Source organism: Aulonocara sp. 'chitande type north' Nkhata Bay, linkage group LG17, assembly GCF_057382095.1.
Source record: "Aulonocara sp. 'chitande type north' Nkhata Bay isolate Kocher_YH1m ecotype deep benthic linkage group LG17, A_spYH_male_GT1.1, whole genome shotgun sequence".
Taxonomy (NCBI): domain Eukaryota; kingdom Metazoa; phylum Chordata; class Actinopteri; order Cichliformes; family Cichlidae; genus Aulonocara; species Aulonocara sp. 'chitande type north' Nkhata Bay.
In genome coordinates, this window is record NC_141360.1 from 24,595,604 (window position 1) to 24,622,457 (window position 26,854).

The 26,854-nt window shown below is 40.0% G+C and overlaps 3 protein-coding genes across 4 annotated transcripts in view; 1 reads left to right on the top strand and 2 right to left on the bottom strand.

Annotated features, from left to right (window-relative positions):
• tmcc3 (transmembrane and coiled-coil domain family 3) overlaps window positions 1-21,663 on the bottom strand; it is a 231,490-nt gene extending 209,827 nt beyond the window's left edge. Inside the window, exons 1-2 of one of the 2 annotated variants that reach the window (XM_086270295.1) lie at window positions 20,819-21,663; window positions 19,702-19,784 (exon numbers count right to left, since the gene is read on the bottom strand). In XM_086270295.1, the coding sequence (XP_086126421.1) occupies window positions 19,702-19,767 (66 nt within the window). In that variant the 5' untranslated portion in view covers window positions 19,768-19,784; window positions 20,819-21,663. Of the gene's footprint in view, window positions 1-15,011; window positions 15,480-19,701; window positions 19,785-20,818 lie in introns of those variants that run through there. The other variant, XM_086270296.1, reaches the window with a different exon arrangement.
• LOC147310127 (uncharacterized) lies at window positions 1,040-2,726 on the top strand. The gene has a single exon (XM_086270355.1). The coding sequence runs from the start codon at window positions 1,040-1,042 to the stop codon at window positions 2,543-2,545; it is 1,506 nt and encodes a 501-aa protein (XP_086126481.1). The 3' UTR covers window positions 2,546-2,726.
• Window positions 21,664-21,788: 125 nt separating the features above from the next.
• On the bottom strand, window positions 21,789-26,492 carry ndufa12 (NADH:ubiquinone oxidoreductase subunit A12). The gene is made up of 4 exons (XM_086270298.1): window positions 26,335-26,492; window positions 25,927-26,012; window positions 22,344-22,431; window positions 21,789-22,044 (listed from the first exon to the last, which is right to left on the bottom strand). Exons 1-4 carry the CDS (start codon window positions 26,421-26,423, stop codon window positions 21,864-21,866), a joined length of 444 nt encoding a protein of 147 aa, XP_086126424.1. The 5' UTR covers window positions 26,424-26,492; the 3' UTR covers window positions 21,789-21,863.
• Window positions 26,493-26,854: the final 362 nt, after the last annotated feature.

A 26,854-nucleotide genomic window follows, 5' to 3' on the forward strand; every position in this document is an offset into this window, starting at 1 on the left:
TTCATTCACACCCAAATGCATTGGGGACAATCGAAGGTTCAGTATCTTGCCCTTTGACGTGTGGACTGAAGCACTGATTAGTACACATAGCCACAGCTGCCCAACATAAATGATTCCATGTTGGTTAAAGACCAAATCAATCAGCTGCATATACACTGCAAAACCTCAAACTCTTATCAAGTATATTTGTCTTGTTTCTAGTCAAAATTTCTCATCACACTTAAAATACGAGAAATCAGCTACAGAGTAACATTTCAGTGAGATATAGGAACTTGTGAAAAAGTCTTGAAAACATATTGTTTTATTTTATTGTTTTATTTTTTGTACCTTTTAACATTTCACAAAGTAAACTTGTTTTGTATTATGAACACATGTTTTTGTTGGCTGGTTAGAGTTGCATGGATCGCAGATTTATCTGTTTTTTGTGAATATAAGCTGCTGACTGGTGAGCTGAATTTTCAGCTTGGTACGTTAGTGTTCATCAGTTAATCATAAAACATATTTAGTGCTTATAACAAATATATTATGCTAAATAAAGACAGATTTTTCCACAATGTATATGATAGTAAGAGTTAGTAAACCTCTATTAAAGTCTCCCTCTGCAGTCTGTTGTTTCTTAGATTCAGCATTGAAACTGAATTTAAAACCAAACATAGATGACATTCTGTCGCCTCATCAACCACCAAGATCTCACTGCCTACAGACATTCAGTAACTCTCATTGGATAATGTTAATAAATATCTTTCACTAAATATGAACGTTTTCTACCTGTCCTTGTTTAAATTATGAAAGAAATTATTATGCCTATTTTTTACTGCAATTCCTGTAGAGTAGCTTTTATAGTGTTAATTCAGTATGTGCTACAAAATAAAAGCCTTTCCTTTACATTAGGTTTGTGGGCATTTTATTTTGAATTGTTCCAATCATGGCACTTCAAAGGAACAGCGCATCACAGGAACAGCCTGTGATGTCACAGTGCACATTCTACTGAAAACCCTATAAATAGGGGAGACGTTCAACCGACTTTAGTGGATCTCGGATGGCAGAAACACAAAGCAACCTGGTTGTTAAAACAAAGACAAGGCGGACGCAGAGAAACGCAGACGCACACGCTGACGCATCTACAATGGCAGAAGCAAAAATAGAAATGGTCATCACACCAAAACCTGAGGTTGATAAAGCCGCACAACCAAATACTAAAAAGTCTCCTGTGGCACAACCACCAAAGGAAACGGTTGTGAAACCAAAGAAACAAAAAATGCAAAAACAGAAAAGAGTGGCTGAAGAACCAAGAAGAGCAATTACTCGGGCATATGCCCGGGCTCTTCTTGAAGCTCAAAACAGCACGGCTGATGGAGCAAACCCAAAAAATGAAGAAATGCTCCCCATTTCAAATGCAAAGGAGGACATGGAGAGAGAGAGAAATGGGAAGAACCCCAGCAGACCAAACCCTGTGCCTAATGGAGGGACTTGGGAATATCAACCCATTCCCACATTTAGACCCCCGTTTAATCCCTGGCACGAGATTGCTGCTCTCAGACACCAACTGGAAGCCTCCCAATACCATCAGAACGACCTTTACGGTAAAATGGTAGGTGCAAACAAGAGGGCCTCTTATCACCAGCTTCAGGTGAACAAACTTCGTGAAGAAATTCACGAGAACGAGCAAAATCACGAGGAAACGATCAAAGGCCTCATAGAGCAGCTGGAAGAGGCTTCTAGTAATAAGCCCTATGACATCAGTGAGACAGACACTCTCGTGAGTGACAATGAAGCTATGGTCATATTGGATGAGGTGATTGCTACCCTGCAGGACCAAATCAGCCACCCTACCACAGAGCAGTGTGTGGAGTCTGCCACTCCAACCACAGAGGCTTCACACACTGACTCTGTAGGACTGAAGTCCTCTAAGGAGGCTGAATTTGAGCTCAAATGTAGGATTCAGCAAGAGCAGATTGAGATGCTCCAGAAACAGCTCCTAGCAGCTCAAAATCAGCTTGAAGAGCAGGCCGTTAAACATAGGCAGGAGCAGGAGACACTCAACCTGGAAATCAGTGACCTGAAATCCCAGCTCTGCCCCAACAAGGCCCTTCATGATTTGAAGCTAGAGTCTCTGGAGCCAGAGCTGAAAGGGGCCAAAGCTTCCTCACTTAAAATCCCACAGCAGCACAAAGAACAAAATTCCACTGCTGCAAATGAAATGCACAAATTTGAGCTTCCGAAAGAAAACGAGACTGGAGAACAGGACAAGATGGAAAAAGAGGACTCACTGCCATCCACTGCAAGGTCTCTGCAGGAGCCTCAGAAAGAAAAAGACACCACAGAACAACAGAAGATAGAAAAAGAAGAGTCAGCTGCATTTTCTGTACAGGAATCTTTGCAAAGTGTACAAGACAAACAGAAAATGCTCAATGTCAAGGTGGCTGAACTCAAGACTGAAGTCAAGAGCCTGCCAGAGATTCCGCCAAGTAAGAAGAAGAACAAGAAGAAGCGGAACTGTGCGCGTCCCCAATTTCACATAATTGGTGTCAACATCAAGTCCTAAAAATCATATTTATATACAACTAAATTGTCAGTGAACATTTGAAGCCCTCTCGGTCAAGACAGAAGGCCACCCCTTCCTGAGCCCGGTTCTGTCAGAGGTTTCTCCCTATTAAGAGGGAGTTTTTCCTCTCCACTGTCGCCAAGTGCTTGCTCATAGGGGATTTGGGGGCTTTTTTTTAACACCAACCACTGAAAAGTTCACTGACATCAAATTTAAGACTCAGCAAATATGGAAATGGATCATTCGTCATCAAGTGAGGAATCATCCATTTAAAACATGTTTGCTGAGTCATATTTAGTTGTATATAAATATGATTTCTGTCACACTAAGGCCAATCACAGACTAATTTGGACAATTGGTAAAAAATAAATAAATTGAAAAAATTGAAAAAAAGTAGTTGTGTCATTGTTTCGTGTAGATTTCAAATAACATGCCATTTTATGTCAACATATTTCTGTTACATTTGTAGTGCTCGTGGTTTTATATTCTTATGATCCTGTTTGTTTGATGAGTATATCCTTCTGCCTTACTTCACATATTTACTGCTGCTTGGCTAGCTTTAGTCATGCTAGCATCAGCACGGGTAGAAACAGATACACATCAGAGACATCACATGTAGCTTGTGTTTATGTTCAGAGTGACATCTGATTTAAAAGCAGGCAGCAAAGCACTGAGCAGCATATCAGTCAGCACAGAAAACAAATGCCATAAATGTCATCAATTAGGCTGGAATAATTTGTTTCTGGTGGCTTCTATTGTAAGTGCTTTACATTTCAGCATGGCATCCTGTATGTGTCCTACACTGAGGACACTTGAAACTGGTCATTTTCTTAGAATGGAGCTAAAGATAAAAACAAAACAAAACCAAACTTTCATAAGAAATCTTTATTCTGCAGTAAGGGACATTAAAAACCTAATAATGTTATCATTAAAAATATTAAAATGTGAAGTAAGAGCAAAATGTATGTTTGATACATTCAGTCATTTCATTTCAGTAGGTAAATAGTGTAAAACATATTTGCTTATATAGGAAATATCTGTTACACAGAGTGGTGATAGCATGACTCGTTCAAGGTAACAGTGAATGAGCAACAACTGGACTTAAATACATAAATAGCCCTTTTTGAACTAGAAGTCATAGTCATACATTTCATTCACACCTAGAGTAGCTTTTATAGTTTTAAGCTGACTGCAGCAAACTGCTGTACTGTCGAGGCTGGTCACACAGCCACAGCTTTATAAACCCTGATGCAGCTTTGTTGTATGCTGATTTGTTGTATGTATTACGCACATATGATTGTATGTGCGTAAATGGCCTAATCGATGCCGTTAGACACACAAATACAGTGGAGCACAAACATGCAACATATGCAACAGATGGTCTGCTGAATGGGCACAACAGAGATGGGGTTTTGTTTGCCTGGAGGTGAAAATAACCGGGTTATAAATCTGTCAAACCAACAGGGAAAACATAAGTGAGGTATATCAGCTGATGTTGTTTTCAACCAATTCAAAGCACTACAATACCCAGAAATATAAAGGAAAACCTTGAGATGGCATTGAGATACACTCACGGGCATTACTAGATACAGACTCTGGCTACAAATGAGTTCACAAAGGACTGTTCTCTGTATTTTCTAGGAATTCTGCTTCTTTAGAAATCCTTATCATTGTAAAACAAACAAACTAAAAACATTATCAAGAACTGTCCTCTGAAGTTGGCGGAAAAAACAATAGAAATGTTTGGACATTTTTATTTCTCCGTACCGTATAAATTTTAACTGTACAAAAAGAAGCTGTAGCTATGTTTAATTAAACAAAGAACGTGATTTACATTTTACCCTCCAACAAAAGGCTTAAGGACCAAAATAGAGGTGATGACTGTTTTTCACACTGCATATAATGCAAATGTATTTCTTGCCAGTCTGTGGAAACTGCTGCTTTATCAGCAACTTGCTTTCAACCACAAGCAGCTGTTGCTGATTCACTTGACAAATTCTGTTTAAAGTCATGCATGAATGCATGAGGGTGGTGTTTACACATGTAAACGTATATTCAAGTTTTATTGTTTTTCTAAACCATGAAAGGTACAGCTAACTTACAACCTTTACCAAGGTGAATGGTATATTTCTTAATTTTAAAAAAGATGATCCTAACCCATACCAGAGAGTAATTATTTCGCTCCTCATTTTAAAATAATAATAATCATGTGTTAGCTGTTTTCTTTTTCCCTACATACAATAAATATAAGCATCCCTCCCCTTGCCAACGACAGGTTGACCTTCCCCAGAAGAAAAATCTCCTTTTGAATAAAATGTTTTTAAACCAGGGTGGCATAAGCCAGCTAGGGCTTCCCTGTGCCTTTAAGGTTTCGTCTTTCATACTTTAGTATCATTTAAGTCCAAGAAGCACATGCTTGATTAACTGATCCTAAAGTGCCGATAGGTGTGACTGATCGTCTCTCTCTCTGTCCAGGATTTACCTTGTCTTTTCCCTGAATTGGTAAAGGAAGTGGACAGATGGAATATTTTTAACCAGTTGCTAAAACCAGATACCTGAAGATGGTGGGTTGGCCAATTAACCCAAAATCAAAAGTCGGCAGATGCGATAGTTTTAACATTGTCAGCTGGCCTCTTATATCCACTTTATGTCTCAAATTAAATGTTTTAAACATAAACTGTTAAATTTATGTTCAGAAGATTAAGCATTTTATAACATCACAGTAAATGTAACAGTTATATTTGTATGTATGTTGTTCTGCTTTTAAGTCTAATGTCATTTACAATTCTGTGTCTAAAGGTTCCTGCAGCTTCTAAAGTGGCACCACTAACAGATCAGAATTACCCAAGTTCGTTAAAATAAAATGATCCGCATGGCTGTTCTCCTTTATGTTTCATTAAAGTCTGGTAAAAAGGATTTGTGAGGTTAACCGCAAGTCAGCGACACTATGTGGACAAGAGTGTGATGAATTGAAGCGCTCAGGACCCAAATATAGATACATGGAAATGGGTTAGCCAAACTTAAACTTTAAGCAAGCCTTTAATTTTGTTTGCTGAAAGTCCATAAAGCAAAGTCCACCAGAAAAACAAACAATTCAAAAATGGCTGAAAAAAAAGAAAAGATTTTTAATAGATAGGAATGGCAGGACTACACATGCTAACACGCTGAGGGCTAATGGGAATTAGACACAGCTGGGAGAAAATGAGGTGCCCCAAATTAACACAATCACATGTGAGGGAGTAAAACTCAATATAAGACACAGAAGATAACTAACAAGCAGAATAAAACATGTACAACTAAGAATTCAATACTGAAAACACTAAGAAAATACATGAAGCCTGAAATGTAAACTGTAGACAAGAATCAAACAGAGAATATGTAATAATAAACTCAACGCGTCACGTCTACAGCAGCCAGTGAAACCTGTGCCATGAAGCACAGTTTTTGTGCTGATGTTAATGCCAGAGGAGGTTTAGAGCTCTGCAGTTACCGAGTGAGCAGAGAGTTGGTGACTCACACATCACACACAATCCCCGAGCTCAGTGAGTTCTTCATAATGAATATCAAGGAAAAGTGTTTATACACCAGAATCAAAGATTAGGAGGCGTGGCCAGCATTTTCGTCAGCATGCTGTAGTTGTTAGACTTTGTTCTAATTTATAAAACAAAGACACAAGTCTGCTATGACTATGGATTAAAGAGAGGTAGTAAAAATGTTTACATATTAAAAATAAAAGGCTTCCAGTTAACAGATTCATCTTTACATCTTTAAAATTGCGATAAAACAGGGAAACCATTGGATCTAATGTGAAACATATGAAACATTTCTATTGCATGTCCCAGTCCTAGCTGTGTCTAATATGTTTCACATTAAATCCAAAACACGGTTACATGAGTAGATCTATCAGAATGTGTGAAAGCTTTCATAAAAGACAGCACAGCCTCTCTGAGCAAACACCCAGGCATCACAGGATGTTTGAAATAAATATCTAAAGGGTCACGCTTTCAAAGCGTGGGGCAGCTGCCACGCTTTCATGTGTGGTCCCACCTACGTCACCGCCTGCCCCACACTGCTAGAGTGTGACATTTAGGCCCCTTTGTCTTCTTCTGAGTGGTTTCAGGTCTCTCTCTGCTAATTTTTTTCCTCAGAATCAGTGACAACTGCTGTGATGTGTAGGTGGTACCAAGGCAGAGTTAAAGGAACTGGAAATCACAAAGGTGTGACATTAAAGTGAGAGGTCAGCGAGAGATAAGAGGAAGGGGTTCAACAAACCGACACCTTCACTGTTATTTCTTCAAAATATCAAGTGACTCAGCTGCTAAAACCCCGACAGCAAAAAGTCTCCTTTATAAGTAGCTCTATAGATTTATTAGCTTTTTGAGCAACAGACACTTATATGATCCATTGTTTCTCAATGTTTCCTTTGCTAGCTCTGAGACACATTAAGCGAAAACATGCTAGCTTTCCATCTTTGCTTTATCTTTGAATGAAACTTAAAAGTTAAATAAATTATTGTGGGAACTCTTTGTCGTTTTTAAGTCTAGCTTCTTTACAAATCAAATTGTTACATTTCAGAGCCAAACCAGCTAATTTTGTATTTGTGATAAGCTGAACTAGCTGTTAGCTTGCGTACAGCTGATATTAGACTGGCATCAATGTTCTCAAGCAACTTCTTGTAACACATAGAAGAACGTAGGTTACTGCCGATAAGAATTTGTTATAAAAGCGCTGATTTTTTTCTCATGCTCTCTCTTTGTGCTCTCCACTAACCTGTATTTAGGTTTTATCCTTGTTCTGATGTGACCTAAAACTTAACCTATGGATTATAAGGATAAAATATTCAAAACCCAACTCAGCATAAGGTGATACAGTTCAGCATTGGCCTCCGGCATAACCATAAACCTGAATTAAAACCTTTATAGAGCAACCACAATGGATCATTTCAATGAGGGTAGGATTGTAAGCAGGAATAGAACTAAAGTGAGGGAATCTAATGCTTCTATTTTCTGCTGACAAAATAAATTATGACAGAAGGAAGACTAAGCCTCTGTTTACACTACAAACTTTTCAGACCAGGCAGCTTGAGGCTAAAGTCAAGGACAAGGTTATATGTTAATGAAGCTGAGCACGCACACAACAGGAAACCGGTTAAAGGATGAATAAATCCTATCATATCAAGCATTCGTGTTCAAATGTGAGGAGAGGAAGTGCCCCTCAGACTTTAATGACAAACTAAATATACAGACACGCTTGTGTCTTTCATAAATCACAGCAACCGGTGAAAACATAACTTTTTTTTTTATAACAATTAGGTGATTATTTTTTATAAAATAGGTGGTTGTCTTGTGGTTTAATCCTGGTATAAATGTGCGAATTTTGGTTTGTTATTGTAGAAACTGAGCAGGTGAAATACCTGTCAAAATATCCCGTCACTGTAGGAATGAAGGGTTTATGTTTTTCCTTTAATTAGTCATAGGGTGTCTGAATGAACAGTAAGAGGCTGCTAACAACATTGCTTGTCCCCATGGTGATAAATTGAGCATTGCATGAACAGAAGAGATGAGGCGTAATGGACGGTGACTATGGCATGGCACCTTTCATTAGTGCGTGCACAAAAATCAGAGGATGCAGAGGAAGTAATTTGAATAAAAGCTTGTCAGTGAAGGTCATTATCATCAGGAGAGTTGAACACAAACAGCTCCGGTCTAATCAGTGTCTGATGAGGCCATGTTCAGTTTGTGGAAGTCTGCTGCCTCCCTCATCTCCTGGTTTTATTAGTGAGGGAACACAGAGGTGAGACATTCTTCTTTATAACGTCGCTTCACTTTGTTGAGGTTTTCATTTATGGCCCGCAGTCTTAAGATCCCACAAGAACATTTCAATCAGGCTGAGTTCTGGACTTTTGCTGGGCTACTGCAACACCATGATTATTTTCTTTATCAGTAATTCTGTTGCAGATTTGCTGCTGTACTTGGAATCTTTGTCCCATTGGATGACCAAATTTAGGCCAAGGCCAAGCTTTAGCTGTCAGACAGATGTCCTCACATTTGACTCCAGAGCACTTTGGTACAGAGGAGGAGTTTGTGATTGACTCAATGACTGCGAGGTGCACAGGTCCTGCGGCTGCAAAACAAGCCCAAATCATTACACCTCCACCACTGTGCTTCACTGTTGGTACGAGGTGTGTGGGCTAACATGCTGTGGATATTGTTCTGGAAGCCTTGTGGTTTGTTGGGATGCAGCTTTGCATACTTAAGTCTAGCTGGCATGTTCTTTCTAGAGGTAAGAGGCTTTCTCTTGGTAGTCGTTCAAAATAAGCAACACTTGTCGAGTCGTTTGTATAGTTTCTTTAAGAACTTTAACATTTAACTGAGGCCTGTAGAGTCTGAGGTGTAGCACTTGGGTTTTTCTGTATCTCTGAGTATTGTATGGTCATTGATCTTGGGGTCAATTTACTGGCCTTATAAAACTTCCCCAGACCACAAAACCTAAAGAGGGTGTACTTTCTTTTTACCGTGACTGTGGGAAGTTAGACATTTTCTGCAGCAGTTGGTGGGGACCAAAAGTAGAGCTAAAAGTGAGATACTGTAACTAAAAACTTTATATTACCCACAAGCTTCCACGGACATTCTTAAACTTCACAACAATATATTAGGCCTCAGGGGACACGTGTACCTGGGCTGGCTAAGCATTCGACCTTGACCTTCATTGTAATTTGACCTTGAAACCATTTCGAGTAATCCCAAAAGGTTGATTCTATTCATCTGGAAATAGCGTTTTCAGTGGGAGAAACATTTCATCACTTATCCACAGCTTCACTGTGCTAATGTGAAATCCCTCAGTCAGAACATGGTATATCATCTTTAGATGGAAACTAGTGAACTCTAACTTTTCATGGATGCCTGGATGTTTAACTTCATATACTGTATTACACCTGATAGAGCAGCCACACTGACCATTTTATTACAGATGAAACGATGTAGACAGTTTGTAACTCTAAGTGTTGCCACAGTGTTTCTTTTTCTTTGGGACATGAAGCAAAGTTTGGACCCAGAAACAGCTAATGACATCAGACTTAAAGACTGGATAATTAAAACATTCTGATGTCAGGATGTTGTAATAAAAACATCATAAAATATCAAAGTATTAGTACAGCCCTCATTCTTAGGGGGATTTACACTCTTTGAATACTCTTCTTCAGTGCTATTTTAAATAATTCTCATTATTTATGCTCCTGCTCTTTTTATTGGCACACTCTTACACCTTCCTTTTGGCCTCTTGCATCAGCTTAGTTTAGCTTGTTATCGCTTTCTGTTTTGCACTACGGTGCTTTTGAAGCTAATGGGAATCTTGCAAGTTTAGCCATTTAAAAAATTTTTTTTTAATTGTTAGTTGTAGCCACTAACAGTGTAGCAGGCAAAGACAAAGACACACATGCATAAACGCACACACAACTCGTTGTACCGAAACCCTCACAGACACTTAACCTCAGCTGATTCACCTCGAGGATATGCATTTTATGTCTTTAATGAATTCAGTTCCTGATCTCGTACTGGCTTCTAACCAGCTGCTGGCAAGTCAACACAGTAAGCGCTACGTGGAGCAACGAGCATTCTCAGAAATTTATATCATGAGGACTGACAGTTTTCAGGCAGATGCGAGATTGTGAGTAATGGTGAAGATGTGGGCTTTTGTTCACTACATGCTAGACACGCTGAATAAACTCTATAAAATTGTCTGGGTGCAAAAATAAAATGTAATTAGCGTGAGAGGAAAATGTGAGTCATAATGAGACTAGAAGCAAATGGAAACATTAAATATCAAAAACGAACAGAAGTTTTTTTCGTTCTCGAGCCTGCCCTTTAGTGCGACTAGTCCTGTTAATGATTTATCTCATTACAGCCTCTTTTAGATTATTTAAATGTTATTTTTTTAATCTTTAAAAGACAGCAGAAGTAAAAGTGCATTGTACCTTGTACTTGTGACATGTGCAATGACAATAAAGTTGAATTCTATTCTATTCTATTCTAAAAGTTGTTTCAGTCCATGTGTTCGCTTGGTTTTAATGGCATCATAACCTCGATGTAAGTATAAATTACAGTACAGACGTGCAGGAGATGCAGTATAGTCGTGGCTGTGTGGACCCTGTAACCCCAGTCCCAGCGAGACACCGTTGTCCATTTATGAGTCCTTCATAAAGATCGTAATCATAAGAATCAGACTTTGACCCTTCACCTGGAACCACTTTGCCCTGGGAGGGCCTACTGGGGCAAATAGGCCTCAGGGGCATACATAAACCTCTCCATCTTTTTAAGGCGCCTATTCATGGACGATTCATGATGAGGGTTCCTCCTTGTCATGGTGCTCCAAATACCAAAGGTTGGAGCAGTTGCATGTATTCAAGTCTTCCCCCGCAATTGCCCCACTTTCTCCTTGCTTTCCTGTCTACTCTCTGCACCGTACTGCCAAATAAAGACTATAAATAGAATTAAACAAAAGAAAATCATCCCACAACACTGAAATTTAGAACGGAAACTGTAACACTTTGATAAGAGATGACTGTACTGTACTGGATGTTATCTGAGGAGAAAGCAAAACTAAATTATGGCAAAAGCCTTCAGCTTGTCCTTCACAACAAAACGAATTTGTTCCAGGTGGCATGTGCCAGAAACATCATTATGGTGAGAGTATAATGAATTAAAACAGTCAAGGTATGAGGACACCAAAGCATTCATCCATCCTTCAACTCCTTTGTCTTGTTTTTGCAAATTCAAATCATCAAATTGTAAATGTGATATCAAGAGGCATCTTTGTGCTTCATGACTTGTGGCTCGATTTGACCCCATACATTAAGGAACTTCAGGAAGGAAACTATTTTCGCATATTTTCTGTAGATGATGATTTTGCTCACTTTTTCAAAACTTTGTCTTTGTGAATTTGAATCATACAGCTTCGACTGCCCATAATTGGCAACCATAAGCTTGATTGTTGATGAATCAGGAGAATAATGGCAGAATAATTGCACAGACATGTTTAAAGTCCAGTGGCCCCTGTGATTAACCTGTATGTTGGCTTTCCTGTCTGGAGGTTGGCATCAGCGTGTATTGGATAGATCTTGTTCAAAGTCCTAAGCTGACATAGAAGGGGGTCAATCAGCCTGCAGGTCTGTTTGTGTTTTTGATGTTAAAACAACAATAAAGCAATCTCATGAAGGTGCCGTCATTAAAAACCTCAAAGAACCACCTGAAGCTCAAAGGTCAACTTGCCATCGAGCACAGCGTGACAGCATTTGTACTACTGCTTAAACTCCACAGCCGAGAGAATCATAATATCTACGAGCATCTCTCCAAGAAGCAGCACTACACCACTCTGAAACCTCTGCAGGGTCTTTATTGCTCAGCAGAAACACAATTACTGAGTCATCTGTACACTTAGAAGTATGGTGCCTCATGAATTGGGCACCTGTTAGTGTACAACACAAATAAAACACACCCCTGAAACCATCAGGTGGATTTACTTCATTATATCAAACACGTAGAGGTTTGGGCCTGCAGGTGTAGGGTGTTTTTGGGCACCTCCTGGCATTTTCTCCTCTCTTTGACATAAACTCTGACATAAACATTTATGTGAGTCTGTGACTGTGTGCATGCTGTATATACACAATTATATATACACAGATATACAACATACAGCTGTAATGGCTGGTTAAATGCATGTATTTCTGGAGGCAGATGGGTCTGTCTATCGTGCACTAAATCAAAAATGCATTTCACTTTAGAATATTTTATCTTGTGCTGATAAAAATAGCAGTGCTATTGTACAATAATGTTATTTTTTAATTCAATTTCTGCAGTTCTTCCTGGTCATTCTGGAAGTCTGGACTCCCAAATATAACTAAATATTTATAATTTGAATTGTTTTAATATTTAAAAAATGTTATTTATTTAGAAACAATTTCTGATGGCAGCAAATTTGAAAAGATGGTCAGGAAACATGAAAAACTGCCTGTGGAGTCCGGTCAGAGGGAGTTATACTGACAGCTGCAGACGGCTGAATAGTAATTTGGCTCAAAGTCTTTTCTCCTCGGTGCTGCCGTGCCCATGCCTGCCTGTCTGACTGACTGACTTCATATTTGTGGAAACAACACACTAAACAGCTTTATCTGAGAAACACTGCAGTCCTGCCTGCTTTTGTACTTACTTGGTGATGTATGAAACGTTACTGCCATGCATAAAAGTTTTAGACTTGCGCTCCTTTACATTAATCTGAGAACACATTACATATTGGCATCTACTGGGCAGCAATACAGAAAAACATCTGGCATCCAGCAGTTTTCAGTCTTCACCAAGACTGTGATAAAGATTCTTAGTCATTTATACACCTCACTGCATTTAATTATTTGCTATTATTAATCTATGTCTCTCTTCCACAGCATGTCTTTGTCCTGTCTTCATCCACTCACCCCCAACTCGACCCTCCCTGAGCCTGGTTCTGATGGAGGTTTCTTCCTGTAAAAGGGAGTTTTTCTTTCCCACTGTTGCCAAAGCGATTGCATAGGGAGTCGTATGATTGTTGGGGTTTTTCCTGTTTTCTTTGTATCATTGTAGGGTCTTTCCCTTACAACATAAAGTGCCTTGAGGCAACTGTTGTTGTGATTTGGGGCTGTACAAATAAAACTGAATTAGATTTTTATGTGGGGTTCAATTTACTAAGGCACTGAATAAAAATTACATTTTAGTCAATTTATTTGACTAAAATGGAATTTGATAATGTTTCATTCAAGCGTTATCAAATGGCTAGATTGCTTTGTTGTACTTATGTTCATAGATTAAGATCGGTCATAATTAGGTCATTCTGCAGAACAAATGATCACAAGCACAGCAGTAAATCTAATGTCAGATCTCGACCTAATTGAAACACTGTGGTTGGACCTGAGTGCTGTACATAAACAAAAACCTACAAACCTCAATGAACTGAATCAACACTCCTCCACAACAATGTGAGACTGATACGATCATACAGAAAACGATTACTTCAATTTACTTCAAGTTATTCCTGCTAAAGGTGGTTCTACAAGCACCTGAATCGCAGGCTGTAGTTATTCATTTGTTACTTTTTTTACATTTTGGTTTAATTTTAGTTGAAACTGACTGGCACAGTGTAATATGTCTTGTGTTTTTGTTCCTTTCAGGTTGCGTTTAACAAATTCTGAGACCTGATATAGACCAAATACGCACGCAACAAAAACTACATAGTGTTGCTTTAAGTGCACGTAAGGATGAAGGTTAAAAAGACATTTCTTGCTATGATGTCCTTTGAGATGTTCCCTCTGTTATGGGGTTAAAACACAGCGAGAGAGCAGGAGGAAGACAAGGCGAAGCACTGAGATAAGGTCTTGAATGCTTTAGACACTGCTGGTTACCATGGTAAATGGATGGAAGTCTCTACATTTCTCAGGCTTCGCACACATACTGCACACAGAGGGTTTGACAACGTATCACGCATGCATAAGTTGTGAAAACACAGGCGATAGCTGATTATAGACTTGTTGCTGAAGGTTTTTGCAGCGCTGAGACCTCGATGAGAATGACAGATAAAAACTACCAGCTTCTTCCCTCTACTGTTTCCTTGTTGGTCATCTGATGGAGGCTGTTAGCCTGACAGGACAGGAAGAGGCTCATTGTGGTGGAAGTGGTTACATAAGATCTTTTTTTTTAATGCATTTGTGTTGTGCATATACTGGCACAATGAGGCACATAATGCATGTGCACACATAAAACACACAGTGTCAGCACAATAAAAAGCAGCCAAAAGCAGTGTCAGCCAAAAGCACAGCGCCCTTCCAGGGATACGCTCTGGGACGCTTTTCTCACAGCCACAGAGTTCAGCAACCGGACATTTTGATAGAGCAGCTGAGATTGTGATGGACAGATAGAGACAGGAGGAACAGAAACAGAAAACTTCACGGTTGACTTCTTTTAGAACAATCATGAAAGAAAGAAAGCGAAAATAAAAACAGCCCGGGCAGTTTTAATACGTGTGCATAGCCAGTGTTTTGGTGTAGGCATTCCTCAGATGTTATTCAAGCTCCAAAGGCCAATCACACGTTGACGCTCAGAGAGAAACGTGGTGAAACTTGTCTCACTCGACCTCAGACTGTTAAAAATCAACTTCCTTGGTTATGTTTAGCGGGAAATGCCAATGTAATCACAACACAGCATAAGATAAAAAAAAATCTTCTTCCCCTGCCTACAGGAATATCAAGTTCTTACTATACATCAGAGCACATTTCATTCATAAATGAATGCTTTTATCTTTGTGTGCCTGAGCTGCTGTGAATATCAAGTGATTGCAGGCGACTTCACGTAAACAAAATAAGAAGCGACTTTTTCATCTCTCATCAAGCCGACAACAAGATAATCAACATTCAGTCAGATTTTAGAGTGAAATAAAGTTCAAAAGCTACCTCTGTCACATAGATGAGTGGAATATCACTGTAGTTCTTCCTCATGTCTCCTCTTCTTCACACCCTGAGGTCAAAGTGCATTCCAGCGTGGTTTTCAGGAGACCTCTGAAATCACCACAGAGCTCTGTCTGGCTCTTTGAAGTTTTACGACTCCCCTCTAAGAGGAGGCAGTAGTGTGTGTGCCTGTCTGTCGACTTCTGTGTGCAATGCAACCGTCTTATTGTGAAATCTAGTGCTTCCTGTCTCAGCAGAGCTGTCAGAGCTCCACCAGCACTGCACTCACTCCTCCTGAGCTGCCCTGTTCTTTTACTCTCCTCACACACTTGTGCCTTTCAGGCGGAAAAGCCACCTTAAAAGGCATGAGGGAGCCTGAGTAGGAATTGTCCTGATCCTTATCGGCCACCCTCCACCGGCCGGGACACACTTTGCACACATTAACAACAACAACAGCAATTCTCCACTGCCAGTCAAAAGGGAAGAAGCAGAGGATTATGTGATGAGGAGGGACTGAGATAGGGACAGCCTTGGAGAGAGGGAGGGAGGTTTAAGGGAATGAAAGAGTGTGGGAATGCTGAGTTAATGCAGGAATCTCCTGCTCCCTGAGGGTGAACGCACTCTACAGGACAGAGACTCTGACAGCACTGCTAATCTGCAGCGTCAGATAACAGCCTCTGTGTGTGTGTGTTTGTGTGTGCTGGACTTTGCACCCGCTCCCACTCAAACTACACACATAGAGGACAATAAACAGGGCTTATTTATTATCTCTTTATTGTTATTATTAACAATTCCACTGAAGAGTGAGGAATTTTAGTAATATCTGCTTGCTAATGTCTCAGGGCTATAATCCTCATATCCTTCTGAATACCTTTAAACGATGACGCTGGTGACACTTTTCCTCAGTGTAAACCAACAATGATTTAATGCAGTCAGTATTATGTCCAGAGCATAAACTGTTTATAAAAGAGGAGAGTAATCGCCCTGACGTTACGCACTGGCTGATTGGCTCAACCATGAGCCAATAAAAGAGAGCCAATCTACTTCCCTATTTGTACAGATATTGGAGCAATTCAGTTGAGGGTGCAGTAGGGGGCACTTGCAAAATAGCACGAGTAATAAATATATAAAATATGCATTTGCATGCGTGCTGATTGTCTATGGTGGTAAATCTTTACTGAACCAATGTAAAAGATGAAGGCAGCTACAATGATGTCATCCAGTGCATTTAAAAGGCTAAAAGTCTGAATTTTGATGCTTTTTTGGAGGCAGGTGATTTTGTATATGGAGGAAGGAGCTAACTCTTGCAAGAATGAAAAACAAGCTGCAAAGTGTCACAATCCTGGCATTTACTTGAACTGTCAAGTTGAACCCCAAACCTGCAAGAAGCAATACCTTCCTGAAACACACCTGCCTATCCGCTCTCCATCACTGTTCCTTCAGTTGTTCTGGCTGCTGACCTTTTTATATTTTATTTTTATTTCTCCTGTGTAGAGACTTGCTTCAAGTGGCCACTGAAGGAACTGCAGATTTTGGCACTTTTGCATTGCCTTATTTTTCCTTTGTCTGAGGTTACAGCTTATTGCTTGCTTTATGATCATTTGGGTCATTTTGAATCTGTGCAAAGGGGCATGAGGGCCGGGCTGCGCAGATATGCTTGTGTGCAGTTTACCAAGGAGACCAAGCAGCCCACACACCTGTTTTTTGTCACACTGCCCCCAGGGGACGGTAAACAGCTAAAACATTAAAGCTGCTCAAAGGCTGTGCATAGAAGCAACACGGAACAATTTCCCACATAATCCAGAGACTTTATTCCACTGTGTCTGTGAAGCTCTGCTGCTATTATAATGAACCAGGCTTCACTGAAGGGCATGCTGCTTCATTACTATGGAAAATACACAGTAGTTTTTAGTAAAACTGCTCACTAGATCGCAAAATGTTCATTAAAACAACTCACCAACATTGCAATATCTATTTAAGTGACATTTATTACAATTATTAAGCCAAACATTGGATCGGCAGTTATATTTGATTTTGGTACCATCTGGAACAAAATGTCCTTCTGCAAATATGAACCTTTTTATTTATTTGAAAAAACCTGGACATGCAGTTTCACGTCTCAGAAACTAGAAATTGAGGTCATGACACACAAGTACCAAACACTGGCAGAAGGAAATACTTTCCAAGTTGTGTGCTCCTAACACAACCTTTACAGGAGTCCTATTATTCTGTACCTCGTTTTCTCTCATACATGCGCTGCCAGGTTGTGGCTGTGGTTCAGCTGCACAGGGTCATCTACCATCTACTGAGTGGGAGGTCAGAAGTTTGATCCCTTGTATCCCTGGGCGAAATACTGAACCCTACGTTGGCCATGATGCATCCATCTGTCACCTCTGTTAAAGCAGGCGGCATGGAGATGAGGGAGTGAGGACCCAAATGCAGACAACGGAGATGGAGGTGGATATTAACAGAACCTAAGCCTTAATTTTACACGAACAGAAGAATAAAAGCAAAGACTGACTAACACAGAGCTAACAAAACCTATACTGGGAAAACGAAACACTACATGACAGCTTAACAACAAACAAGAAACCTAAAAAGCTGGAAACACAAGGACAACAAAAGAAAAGGAAATGCAAAAAAACGATTACAGAGAGAAGACAGAGGACTAAATACACAAGAGGGTAACGAAGGAACACTCTGGCACTAATCTCACACACACACACACACACACACAAGACAGGGAGGAAGCAAAACAGAATGCACAAACACAGGACACAGGACTGTCAAAGTAAAACAGGAAACCAGAAAAAACTAGATGCAACACGGAGCACACAAGGGAGGCATAGAAACAAAACCTAAACACTAGAAATCCCCAAAATTCAGAATACGAATAATCAAAAACATAAACATTGGATCACTAGACACAGGACCATGACACCATCAGAGTGCTCATGGGTAATGAGAGGACTCTAGGACAAATGTTTCAAATAATGAGTTCAGTTTAAAGTTCAGATTTAAGACTTTCTACTCTTGGCTCTGTGTGGTGTCAGTAAGAGTGGTCATATCAACTAGAGACAGTTAAGCATGTTTAGTGTACTGACCTCCTTTCTTATGTCTCCATGTTCATATTTTGCTAGTGTCTACAGAGTCCCTCCATCTTATCGTTGTCTTCATCGTTTCTACTTCCTGTTTTACTTTGGTAACTGCGTTTCTTTGACCTCCCCTTTGCCCATCCATCCATTTTCTCCTTATCAAATTCAGGGTCAGGAAGCCTATCCCATCTGCCGCTGGCCAAAAGGTGGAGTCTTTTCTGGATAATTAGAATGTAGTATTTCCTCTTCTCTTGCCTTCCCTAACTCTCTGCTCTAGTCTCCTGTCTAATTTTCCTGCTCCCCCTTGTTTTGGAGTTTTGTTATTTTCCTGATGGTGTACATTTGGATTATTCTGTAGATCCTCCTCATTTTTTTCTGTTACTTTTTCAAAAGTTAACATTTACTCTGATGCCTTTACCCCTAAGTGAAGCCCTGCATTTGGGTTCGCTAAGGAACTTTAGTTAAAACCTGGCAGGTATCCTCAATGAAAACTCATTCAGCCTCTCCTTCAGGTGCATTTCAGGAACTGCAGCACTTATAAATTATGGCAAAAAGTCTTGATATATTGAAAAACAATAGTAGACCTACAGCATTAACAGACCTGTGCTTTTCCAAAGCAAACACAAATGATGAACAAAGAGAAAAGGGATTGTGATCTCGCTATAGAAAACCAAGAGAGGGGATGCCAGTGACTGACAGGGGATCTCTTCAAGGCTGTGGGGGGAGAAGCTTTGAATTTCTCCTTCATGTGTGCAGTATCATTCGTGGGAAGTGGGCAGAACTGGGACATTTTAAAAGCCAAAGGAGAGGAGAGGTCTATAAAAAAAATCAAAGGCCTGAGGCAATGACTACGACCCACTAAGCTGAGCTAACATTTAGAGAATTAAAGATTTTTTTAAAAGAAAGTGGGAAAAAAAGAAAGAGGGTGCTCCTCTAGGAGTCAAACCCCCCTCGTGGAAGAAAGTCGGTTATGAATGATGAAAAAGGAGAGGACGGGGAGGGAGAGAGTGGCAAAAGTGAAGGATGGTAAAGAGACTCGATAAAGAGGAGGCATGAAGCTGTTGACACTTAAGAGTTATGATAGCTGGCAAGACAGGTGGTGAAGAAAAAGGAGGGTGTCTCTGTGTTAGGATGACCGTCTTTAGACTCCCTGGTGCTGTTTTTACCAGCTGCCACTTCAGCGTAGCGCTGCATCAGCAAACACAAAAGCAGAGACGGGATTATCTGCTCCATTTGCAGAAGATGAATCAGACAATAGCTATCAGCTGACGTGAGATGTAGGCAGAACAGATGAGCAACAAATGAACCGTTCACTGAATAGAAATGTAGAAATCAGCCTGAAGAGCGCACTAAAGGTCACTCAAGCCTCTGTGTTATCACATCAAAGCACTTCTGGCTCTTTGTTCTTAATTAATTTGAAGATTTAGATGAAAAGTCGCCTTTCTGAGAGGACTGTTGTTTGCTGAAATGCTGAGTCAAGGGGATATAAAAAGCCCCCTGAGCATGATCTGGTTTGAGAGAGCAATATGGCAACAAAAGGGGAACAACTCCACCTGTTGGCCACTAAACTGTATTACAGATAAATTGAAACGTACACTTACACTGCACGGACCTTCTTCTAAATGTTCCCCTTGAACAAAAAGTGATGAAGCAGTGAACCTCCTCATTTAACAGCTGCAGATTGCTGAAAAAATACAAAAATATATAAAAACAAAGTCTTAACTACTGAACAAGATAATTTAAACATGATCTGCTGGCTTTAAATACTCTCACATAAACACCAGAATTTTAATTCTCTGTCTTTCAGTCATGTTGGAAAAAACATATTTTGCGTATTATTTTTGTGGTTTCCTGGTTATGCCCAACTGGGTGCCCCATTAGAGGAGACCTCAGTTGGGCACCTTCTGCCAGTTGTTTGGCCTGGGAATTTCCAGTATCCCCCTGGAGACACTGGGAATTGTGGCTGACCAGCAGGATGCCTAGAATACAGTCTTTAGCCTACTGCCACCCTAACCTGACTTTGGACAAGTGGAATATAATGAATTGAGGGATGCTTTCACCAGTAGGGGGCTCAGCTCAGATTTTTGCTACTGTTTAATTTATGATTCTGGTAAAAGTTTTGTTTTTTGCCATATACCTCCCCTGGTGAAATACAGGTTTTGTTCAATCCCTGTGCCCCCGTGTGGTACAAATTAGTATTAAACAAAGCTACAGACTGGGACATGATCTCATAGATGTTATTTCTTCTCATTCTGATCATTTTATTTAATTTGTGGAAGGTTTTAAACTATTTTAGAATAAAGGAAATCCCCCCCCCAAAAAAAGTATATTTTAAAGGGTTTAAAAAACAAACAAACAAACAAAAAAACACAACCGTTGCTGCCACATTTCCTTGTTCAACAGTGAACATTTTTCTTCTTTTCACAGCATAACAAACAGCTGTCAGATCATTATGACATTCTTGGTATTAGAGAAGAAAATGTTTGTTTGTTTTTTAATCTTTTTTTTTTGTATAAATATACAAAGAGGTGCGAAAAAACACTGAGTTTTCCAAACTACTTATATTTTTAATAAATGATGCAAACAGACTGTCAAATGCTGCACATCATTTTTGCAAAGTGGACACCAATAAAAAGGTGCAACCTATGTTGGAGTAAAAAGGGATGTGTGGAAATGCTCAGATACTCAGACTGCGTAAATAATAAAAGACAGACGTACCTGTCAGTGTGCAGCCCTGCAGAGAGCTCTGGGCTGGTCTTGACATTCACAGGGAGTGTGGCACTGTGTTACCATCAGTGCGGCTTTTAGTCGGGCACTTGAGAGGATCTCTGCATATCTCAGTGAAGTGCTGCAGGCTGCAATTTTCCTCCAGCTCAGCCTAATCCTGCACTAATCAACAGGCACACACAACAGACGCACAGTGCAACCAGTTTACTAATGCAGTTCTGGTCTTGACTTCCTGTCCAGTGTTTGAGTTTTAGTCTGTTTGGATTTAATTTTTTTCCTCTCTCTCTCTTTCTGTCACACCTCTGTGAATGAGTTTTTCTGCAATGCAGAGCCAATTTAGTGGAATTACAAAAATATCTGAGCATCCATGAAAAGCTTAAAATAAGCAAAGAGATGTTTCCACCTAATGTGCACTGATAAAAAAAAAAAAAAAAAAAAAAAGGAAAAATTCAAAGGAAAAGCTGGTAGGAAGCAAAAAGAAACTAAAAAAAATCTCTTATTACCAAAATATGCAGAAGAGCATCTGAAACCTTAAAGAAGATGGGCTACAAGCAGAATCGTCATCAGGAAACTAAGGTAACAAATTTGGACAACAGACATTTGAAAAAAAAAAAAAAACATCTTTTCTGATTAGTTTTAATGCTGCTGCAACATAGGGTCAGAATTTTGTGTAAATATTAACGCATGAATCCTGTATTGTACCAACAGTACAGGGCTGGTAGCATGGTGTAGCATGGTGTAGCAGTGTGTGTGGTTTTAAAAGCTTAAAACATCAATAAACTCCAAGGTTCTCCATCTTCTTTGAACAGCATCTAAAATCATTTCTATTTGTAGAAAATCACCAAAGCCATTATACTACATACATGATGTTTTTGATTTAAAAACAATTTAGAGGTGTCTGATGTCCAAGCTTTCAAGAAAAAAAGTGAAAACCCTTTCACGTAAGGACTCGCACCACAAACACAGGTATAGAGGTTTTATTTACGACAGGAATATAGGAAAGGAACCATAATTTAAAATGTGGATGATGACGAGCTCACTGAGCTCCGGCTTTGGGGGGGATCCACTCGTGGATCTTCTTGCGGATGGTAGAATAGGGCACATACTGCTGTGGGGTGCCGCTCACGTTGAACTGGTGAATCTCAGCCAGGAACTTCTTGGGCTCCGGAGGATGTGTGGTAGGGGGGTTGTCGGTCATGCAGTGCAGCCAGCAATGCCTGAAGAGTGCACAGAGGGAGGCTTAAACAACACCAGCTTTTAAATGATCAAACTCTAAGTCTTAAAAAATAAAAGATTCCTCTTTCACCATCTCATACTAGTTCTTTCTTTTGCACAAAACATTATTCTTTACAGTAAATACTAAACATAATTTGGATTACTGGAAAATTATATATACACAATTATATATTATGGACACTTTCTAACATTAAAAATGTACATTATTGGTTTTCTACATTTCTTATTGAGCTTTTTAACTGATTCCAGACCCTATTTGAATCCATTATAAAAGCCGCACCATTCAGCTGGCACCATGCTGCCGTCCACCTCCCACAGAGTCCTCTTCCCGTTCATTTCTGTGGTGTAGATCACCCAGCGGTGACGTCCTGATCGCACAAAGACAAAACACAAACTAAGACTAGGGATTTTCTTTGAAGGAGCATTTAAATTCATCCTAAATTACACTTAACCTCCTAACATCCAACAGGTTGCTGGAGACCCATCAAAGACCTGAAGTTTAATTTACTTTGGCTTTACTATATTTTTCCTGTCAAAGGCAGTTGACTTAAACTAAACTCAAATCCTTCCTCTAACCATAGACAGGTCACCATTGACATAATGTCTGTGCTATGGAGCAAGATTAGGGAATCGCCAAGGTCAAATTCAGGTTAAACCCTGAATTTTCAGTGTTGCCAAGATGGTTCACTTCTCTTCCTCTTCATCACCATGGTAACTGATGCAGCAGCCCTAACCTGCTCAATGAGTTTGGACCGATTCTCAGTTCTCTGTAAATCAGCATCACTATTTCTGGAAGATCTCTCGGACATCAGTGCCTCTTACTGAACCAGGCTTGAAGTACACTGGTTCCTAATGCCTGAGGCACGATCTTTACTCCTGCCGGAATTGAAGCTGGGATTTTTTTATTTTATTTTTTAAACACAACAGAGTCCCTCACATCTAACCATTCATTTACTGGAATATACATTAATCTGAGTTGTGATACTGATAAAAACCATAGTCACACAGTCTGCTGGCCAGCATTCCTTCCTGGCATCAAACAAATTTAATCGTCATAAATGTACTGTTTGAGTCATGGGGGCAGCAGTCTAAGAACAGACACACAGACCTTCCTCTCCCCAAGGTGATTCCCAAAGAGCTATCAGCTGAAAGCTTGGCATATCTCACCATGATGTGCAGTGTGTCCTTAAAAGGTTTGAGGAAACTGGACAAGTGCGTGACAAAACAAAAACAAAAAAAAAAGTGGCAGGCCTAAAAACTATCTACACCAGATAAACAGTATCTGAAGGCCATGTTCTTAAGAATTATAAGACATGACAAGAACTGAGAGATGCATCTGGTGCTTCAGCTGATCATCTAAAAACCTCACTGAATCACGGAGACCTCACCAGTAATGGTCTCAGTGGAAAAGTGGTTGTCAAGAAGCCATTCTTAAGGAAGGGCGGGAGAAAAGGCTGGGGTATGCCAAATTACATGAGAACTAGACTGAAAATCAGTGGAACTGATTCTGATGGAATAAGGTCAGGAGAGGAAGACAAACGTGAGCATGTACAACCATCTGTAAAACATGGTAGAGGCTCTGTCATGGTTTGCGGCCATGACCACCATGCAATATCATCTGAAAGAAATCTGACTGACAGGAGCTTCGTGTTCCTGCATGACATTGATCCAAGCACGCTGCCAATGCAGTTAAAGCGTACATGGATAGAAAGACACACAATGGAGCACTATCAGACATGGACTGGCCTCCCTAGAGCTCATACATTAACATTACTGAAGCAGTGTGGGACCATCTAAAGGCAGCAAACATCCAAACAAGAGCTTTGAGTGTCCTTCAAGAAGCTGGAGAGCTATTCCTGAAGACTACTTAAAAACATTACAAGAAATCTCCCCTGAGAGAGTTCAGGATGTGTTAAAGAAAAGTGGTGGTCACATTAAACATTAGAATTAGAACTGTATATAAGACAAAGCAGAGAAAGTACATTTACATTAGGGGTGCAACGATACACAAAATTCACGGTTCGGTTCGATACTTTGGTGTCACGGTTCGATGTTTTTTCGATACAAAAAAATGTTCATGCCTTTTTAATTTGTCATTTATTAAAATTATAAATATATATTTTAACTCAAAAGTACAGTTTTTAAATTTAACCCTAACCCTTGTGCGTGTTTTTTATTTTGACAGCGAATGCGCACCTGCGGACTTATGTGCACCCCTGGTTATTTAGTTCGTCATATCGCAGCCACAGAAATTCTTTTGTCCATGAAACCATAAAGCTGCACTTTCTTTTTGCCTTATAGTCTCATTTGTCATAACTTCTCCGTTTTGTGGTAAGCTTTTCTTTGGCTGTCACTTCTTCACCCTGACCTGTCTTATTTGGCTCAGCAGAACTAAAATATATATATCCTGCTGCTTTTACACACGCACTCACATAAGCTCAGCGATTCTCTGCGCGATCAACCTCTCACATGTTTAAGCTTGCTGCGGGAGATTTCACTTGTCATGTTTGCATAGTAAGCTAACGATTAATAAGACTGTCGCTCTCTATACACAGTTCGCACGATTGCAAAGTGAAAGCAAAAAAACAAGCGCAAATTCAAACGCGACTTCAATATGTCACATATTGACAGTGGCTCACCGATGCCAATGACATAATTACCCAGCTACATTTCCGAAAGAATGCAAAAGCATTGACATATATTTTTCCTTCCTACAATAGCCCTACGGGCAGGGAAGAGATAGATTTTGGTAGCCTGACTGAAAAAAATCGCTATCCCCAGGACGTCGGGCTAGCGATATTGCGAGCTCTGTATCTGATTGAGGAATCACTCATCTTTGGAAAAGAGAGTTTATTACAGAGAAATGTCTCTTTCCAAAATAAAAGCTATACTATCCGCTTCTTCTGGGCTATATTCTCAGCAGCATATTAAACATATCAGGTCCCCATAAGGAGAATCATGTGCTAACAGCTGTCTAAATGACTCGGCTAAAGTTAGTAGCATGCTTGTTGTTTTTGTCTTTGCACTAGGATGATGTCGGCGTAAATGTGCAGTCATATTCGTTGTGTTCCCACTAGTGCTTTCAGGTTAATCTCGTTGAAATGACCTTAACGCCACAACACGGCAAATCTCCGTTAACAAGCTACCGCCGATCGCCCCGTGCGTGGGGCTAGACGGCCAACACGTTAACGAGCTAACTACGCTAACACACTAGCTCCCGCCCATGTAATTGAGCATTGCATGGCACATCCAACATACTGTTTTACTTTAGTCCATGAGCTTACCTTCAGGGTCATACGTCACATGAAAACCAAAATAATTCCAAACGCCAGATCTGAATGAGGGTGGGAGAGCTTAACTTCTGTCTCGCTAGCTTGCCCTGTGCTCTTCCTCCTGACTATGCTGTCTGTGTTGAGCGCTCAGTGGATCTGCGCTCGACAGTGCAGCCTAGGCGGAGTAGTCGAACGCAGATTCACTGAGCGCTCAACACAGACAGCATCGTCAGAAGGAAAGTTGATAAAATAAATTACAAATGTTGTATTGTTCGATACATATGCGAACCGAACCGAAAGCACTGTATCGAACGGTTCAATATCAATACGAATATTGTTGCACCCCTAATTTACATGTATGTTTGCACATGTTGCAATAAATCGCTGCACCTAATTTTCCATTTTCCTAGTAAAATATAAATAAACGTGAAAAGATCACGGCTGGATCAGTAAATCCCAGACTGATTTAGCAAGTTGATACCCACCTTAAACTACCCTGACTGCAAACATTAGGATGAGTGAAACCAGATAACAGAAAGATCTGTAGACGTGAAACAGTTACTATAGCGCTCTGAAATTAATTTGACTCACCGAAGAAGTAATGCTTCTTGTCCTCATAGTATTTATTTCCATATTTATCCACACCGACCAGTGTGCCCGTTTTTATATCATTCACTCTGCCAATAAAATAGGAAGACAGACGTTAGTTTCCCCAAAACTTGCAGGTCATAAACACAACATCATGTAGCATTTACATAATCTTATTTTGAAAACGAATCACCTTTAAAGTCCTAAAGTTTTGATAGTTTTCACACATTTCCTCAAGCCCTTTAATGGACTTTACACCATTTTCTTAATGTCTAGCTAATCAGGAGTCCTTTACAGCATGCTAACATCAGCTAGCTCTCCAAATCCCCGCTTCTCTTCTGCCGCATTAAACCCTTATCTTTCACCTCCAGCGGATAAACACAGACGGCACACACGTCTTATTAAACTCACCTGAACAGCTGGAGCAAAAAACCCCGGACTCCTCCATGACCTCCTATCTGCCCCAAAGCCCTTCGGACAAGGTTTCCATACCCCGCCATCTTAAGACGGAAAGATTACTAGGACGGACCGTTCGGTCGGGGGAAACAAGGCCCAGAACTTCAGTTCCATCTTCTCTCTCTCTCTCTCTCTCTCTCTCTCTCTCTCTCTCTCTCTGTCTGCAGGATTACGTCACATAACTTGGTCTTTAACCTCCTAAGACCCGAACTCTTCCATGGCATGCATTTTTAATTTCTCTTTGATATTTGGGCATATTAGGACCCGATGAATGTAAAAACAAAGAATCACCAGATTTTTTTTTTTTTTTACCTGATTTTTGTTTCTAAGAAAAATGAGAGCCACATATGAGGATATTCGTTTTAAATTTCGATAAAACAGAGGCAGTATATTGTTCTCGTAAGTGGACATCAGGCCCTTGTAGAGCAAAATTTAGTATTTTGGTCTAAATAACCCAAAATGTGACATATGTGGA